This window comes from Rattus norvegicus, chromosome X (assembly GCF_036323735.1).
Source record: "Rattus norvegicus strain BN/NHsdMcwi chromosome X, GRCr8, whole genome shotgun sequence".
NCBI classification, from domain to species: domain Eukaryota; kingdom Metazoa; phylum Chordata; class Mammalia; order Rodentia; family Muridae; genus Rattus; species Rattus norvegicus.
Window position 1 is genome coordinate 78391994 of NC_086039.1, and position 5724 is coordinate 78397717.

The window sequence follows — 5724 nt, forward strand, 5'->3', positions numbered from 1 at the left end:
CAAACGTGGAGGGCAGAGTGGCTAATGACTCCACACCCTATAACTGAAGATCTATTGACAGTTAGTGGCTTCTGGGGGGGGAGAGAAAGACAGCTTTTTAAAGGGTGTAACTTTAAAGAAATGTTTAATATAGTATATCATCTCATGCATGTATGAATTAATAAAAATGGTCTTTAAAAAAGATTTAGTATTTATTGTCATAGATGTATCACAATTTATTCAATCAGTTTCTTTTGGATACTCATTTAGTTTGTTGCAAATTGCTTTTTATGAAAGATGCTGAGGCCGTTCCATCTTTGTCCTAATAAAAAGTAAGAATAACCCTGTGTCTTCTCCACATACATCAAGAACTCTACGACTGTTAACATTTTCCCACCAATTGTCATTGGGAACTTGAAGAAACACTTTCAAGATCCTCTTTTGGTACATGGTCATTACCATACCACACATGTGACCAGCCCACATCATTTTCCTATTAGGGTTTCAGTCCTGGGGTAATAACGGAAAGCAGAACCAATTTATATGATTAAAGCTGCCATCCTTTGTAAGATGTGCGCAGACACTGAGAAGCAAACCAGACAGAAAGGACTATCTCTGAATTTGGACTGTTGGCATCTCAGAGGACCAAATCCTTAGGTATCCTGATATTTGGAAAACGTAAGTCTGAACTCTTACTTGCTTTATTTGTGTTTCATTTTCTTCTCAAATTCGTTCAAATAATAACATAGATAAACTTCATGGAAACACATATAATATATAACATAGATCTATGAGATGAAAGCTTTATCTGGAATGAAGGCCACTGACCTTTTTCATTCTTATAGAGTTGACATTCAATTTTGCCATTTAAAAGGCAGGTTTTGCCATTTAGCCCATGCCGACCTTGAATTTAAGACACTATTCACTCAGTCTGCTGAATGCTGGAATTACAGGAGTGAAGCATCATGCCTGTTTTTTTACCTAGATTTCACAGGGAAATTTGAAACTCTTAGAATTGTGTTAATAAATGATGTAGAAGCATGAAACAGCAAATGAGGAAGGAAGCTTTGAGTTCAAAAGAAGAAAAAGAAAAAAAATTAAGAAGAAAGGAGAAAGAAAAAGCAGAGACCTACATTATTGAAAAACAGATAGCTATGATTATAATTTAGTTCAGAAAAATTTCAATAGGTTTAAGTTTTATTTTCAGTTCACTTTTGGATAATAAAAGGCAAGAAAGTTTAGTAATTTCTAAATAAATACTAACAAATTCACCAGCTCAATATAGCATTATACATGTTCCTGGACTTTGCAAAATTTTAAACACGTGCATGGATCCTATGTGATATACTCACAGTAGCCCAATAAAAATGGAACAGGGTATTATTATAATTTAACTGTTGAGAAAGTTGAGAGCCAGATATAAATAAATTCTTCATTGCTGAACAGTGGTAAAAGGAATCAAAATATTTCTAGTTTCATTCTTTGTTTTGTAAGCAACAGTTATTCCCTAAAACATGGTTTATGTCAGAGAAAATTTTATATTCCATTGCCCTAATAAGTTATTTTATGTTTTAGGAATATCTTTCACTCATATTTTATAACTTGTCTCAGAAAAATGCTTGGAGAAGCCTTCCTAACTGAATTCTTCTACAAAGAACAGAAACATGCAAAACTTTACAAACCACTACGATGCAAGAAGACGCCAAATGACAAAAAGGAAAATTGGGAAAATAAGCTTTTAGATACACAGGACAATTCACTTCCCCTTTTAAAGACTGGAAGTCAAGAGAAAGTTATAGAAGGAAGTCTAACTGAACAAGACAATGATACATCACAAATGAAATGTGTGGATGATCTAACTGTTGCAAAATGCAAAAGTACAGCTCTTCCAGGAAATGTATCTGTTGCACTGCCCATTCCAAAGAGGGGACATGATGAAACACAACTGGATTTATATCGATCCTGGTCATGTACAAGTATTTGCCAGAATTACCCTGACCTACAGATAGGAGGTGACCATATTAGAAACATGTACGATTCCGGCTGCTTTGTGGAACACATACATGATGATGTTTGCAATGGTCCTCTTTTACTTTCCGTGGACATACCATTGGGACACTCTGCTAAAATTGAACCTCTAGAGAAAACATCTAACTCAAAAGTAGTCAATGGTGATGAAATTCGAGAAAAAAGCATGCTATTACATAAGCAACCTCTCTCTAATTCTATGCTTAATAATTATATGGAAAGAAAGGTGGATGAACTCTATAAACAGTTTCTGGAAGAAAATCTTACCAGGTGCCTCTCTATAACCAACCTCATGGCTTCTAGCATATTAATGAACAATGTGAATCAAATTAGCCTTCAGATTTCTCAAGAGCAGAACATAGAGCCATCCAAAGCCCGAGAAGCCCTTCTTCACTCTTTAGCACTATATAATCTTTGCAATGTTTCCCACGGAAACAGTACGGAATTAAGCACCCCTAACTTACAAATATCAAACCAGGCTATTCGGGAATTTGTATGACATCTATAAAGGGAATCAACTAAAGATTGAATTAGAAACTACAATAACAATTGTGTTCTCTAACTCTTTAGGTCTCAAAGTTTCCTTTGTGGTGGTGTTATTTTTTTGAAAAATTATTTTGTTTCATTTGAATTCTTATAAGAGATAAGTACAATAAATATGTTTTGTGACCACTTATGTTTTCTTTCTTTTTTGACCCCTTTAGTAGTTTCCACACTTGAGTTAGTATGCTCTGTATGTACATATTGTCACTAAGTTTTGTTTATGACAATGGAGCTGTATCAAAATCTTTTTAGAGGCATATGATCAATGTTTCAATAATCATCCTCTTATTTATGGTACACATGACCATTTACACTGACAACTAGGATATCCTGGGAGAATTTTTTTGCATGTGCATATACTATTTTTGTATGTAGATTTGAAGATGCTATAGAAAAAATACAATTTATCTGATATTTGTAAGAGAGTTTGATGGAAAGATTAAACAAAAATAGAAAATTTAGTTGGTTCCATTTGAATTAAACTTTATTTTATTTTAAACTCTACTGACACAAGAATTACATTTTTTATATTACTGTTTTACTCCTGGTTGTTTTTGAATCTGAGAGGAGGGAAGCTGCACAGGTTGAGTGACTAAAGTGTATATAGCAAACCATCATCTACTTCTGAGATTCTCTTGGCAATGTTTTACATTATTTAGATTCTCTATAATCATGATCTTAATGTAAAATAAAATAAAATGTATAAAGTTTGAAATTTAAAGTAAATTAACCTAATACACATTTAAAAATGTTATATTCTATTGCCAAATTGGAAACAAGACCTCATGACTAAACACTCACATTATTCCTATGAATAGTGAAATGATCATTTCTTGTAAACACAGTGCTTCTGTTATAAACTTCTTTTGAATATATAATATTTAATAAGTTTATTATTAACAATGTCTTCAGAATAAGTCCTTGTTCTTTATTAAGTTCTATAGAATGAACCAGTTCAATGTCCTCATAACTTGTGATTTTTTAAATCACACATTTTCCTTCAGTCCCATAACTTGAACTACTTCGAATACCTTACTTTTTCTCTCCCTCACTCCTCATCATCTGTCATATTTGTTCAATCAGTTTCAATCATTCAGATGTTTGATTCTGAAAAGACAATGGGCAACAGTTTTTGGAAAACTGATTTACTGTCATGTAGAGACTGAAAATATAGTGTATATTGTCTGGTGCTTTGTTTGATTTTAATATTTCAATGCAGATTATCCACATGAAAATACATTTTATTAAAGTTTGTACTTTAAAAATTTAATGAAATATATTTATACAGCATTCTTGTGGGTAATTTTCTTAAGCATAGTAATGTGTATTAATACTTTCTTTATATAGCAGATATATCCATGGTATTGAGGTTATGTCGTACTATATAAAACAATAATGTTTAGCTAATATCAAATTTGATACTGCATTTGTAGCTTCAGCTAAAAAATTACACTTTTCTATGCTTATTCTTCCATTTCATCAAAATACATATTATATGCTGTCACCTGATTAAAATGGCCTAAAATTAATGCAATAATTAAATAAAGATGGTATATTTTGTGTGCTGCTTTATTGTGACCTCATACCTGCTTACTTCAGTATTGGAATAAAATATTCATATATGGATGTGATTTTACATAGTTTGGATTTAAATAGTCTTCATATTATTTTTCATTATGAGTATCCCATATATGACAACACTCTTCATTTGGGATAATTAATATCTGTCTCATTATTCCAGGTGCAGAAAATATTAGTTTTTTATGGAAATTGGAAGTATTAGTGAGTCAACAGATAGGGATGGTCATCATGTTTCTTGACAGGGAATAACTTTACAAAGTTAAGAAATATTCCTACTAAACTGCCTGGTTGGGCCTCAGTGGGAGAGAATGTACTTTATTGTTCTGAGACTGGATGTGCCAGGGTGGGGTGGTATCCATGAGTGGGCTTCTCCTTCTCTAAGGAGAAGGTGAAGAGGTAATGGGGGGAGGGATTTATAAGTGTGGAACTGAGAGGAGATGGGGAATGGGGGGTTGAGATCTAGATGTAAAGTGAATAAATAAATTAATTAATGAAAAAATATTTTTAGTACATTGTTGTTATGTGCTTATATAGGTCAGTACAATTTATATTCATCTTTGGATTGCAGCTACCAATTGTAGGGCCCAGAAAAGGCTTTACCTAGTCTTGGGTAACATTTTTGACAGGAATCTCTGGAACAGTGACCACGAGGGGACACAGTATATCCCAGATTATTGAAATTTTCAGATTTGATCCTTTTCATTGGTTAGTTTTCCAAAGAAGCTAGTCTCCCTGAGGATTCTAAGACCGAATCTAACATTGAAACGGTTGATTCAGTTAATGTAGGATTACTACATGTGTGCTTGGATGAAGAATGAAAGACTGGTTTGATAAGAATTATTATGGTAGAATAAACTGAAGTAATTGTTCAGTTAGGTCCACAATTGTTTTTAGTTAAAACAGGACAGAAAGAAATCAGCTAGATAAATAACAAAGTATTTAATAGCTCATATATGTGTGAAAACTATGAAAATAGAAACATTATTTGTAAATAAAATGACAGAGAAGTATTGGCTATAAACTTATCAATATATTAAAACCGATATAATTATCATCTTAAAAGTGCCCACAGATAGTTTAGAACTTTAGGTCCCCAATCATATCACTGTGTGCTTTTCCTCTAGGGCGAACAGAAAGTGTCTTTTTGTTTTTGTGTTTGTGTATTTGTACATAGGCGTCATTACACTAGGCAAGATCTCTTCCAACAAGTCAAATCTCTAGCTCCAAAATGGTCTTATTATGTCTTTGTTTAGTAGTTGTAAATGTACAAGATCACATCACAAATTTACAAAACAGTCTTTAAATAGTTATTCCCAATAACATATTTCAAATGATGAGATCTAAATCAAGGTATACAGACTTCACCTTCAAAAGTATTGAATCATTGTTATGAACAGTTAGGTTCTTCAACCATTCTGTAATTTCTCCTTAGAGCCGAGAAACTGGTAGCTCATAGACATATGATACAGTTCTTGCTTTCACTTCCTCAAATTAACTTAAGGTAGTTTATTAAGTGAAGCATAAATTGTCAGTAACTTTGTTTTTATTTGAGAGTTCCTGACATTCATGAATAGGCTGAAATCTAAGTCTCCA

The 5724-nt window shown here is 32.7% G+C and overlaps 1 protein-coding gene across 1 annotated transcript; it reads left to right on the forward strand.

Moving 5' to 3' along the window:
• The first annotated feature begins 557 nt into the window (after nucleotides 1–557).
• Nucleotides 558–4171, forward strand: LOC681325 (hypothetical protein). The gene is made up of 2 exons (NM_001109439.1): nucleotides 558–657; nucleotides 1555–4171. Exon 2 carries the CDS (start codon nucleotides 1595–1597, stop codon nucleotides 2504–2506), a length of 912 nt encoding a protein of 303 aa, NP_001102909.1. The 5' UTR covers nucleotides 558–657; nucleotides 1555–1594; the 3' UTR covers nucleotides 2507–4171.
• Nucleotides 4172–5724: the final 1553 nt, after the last annotated feature.

Bases quoted from the DNA above. Each gene is read 5' to 3' on its own strand.
- LOC681325 (NM_001109439.1), top strand. From the start codon at position 1,595: ATGCTTGGAGAAGCCTTCCTAACTGAATTCTTCTACAAAGAACAGAAA.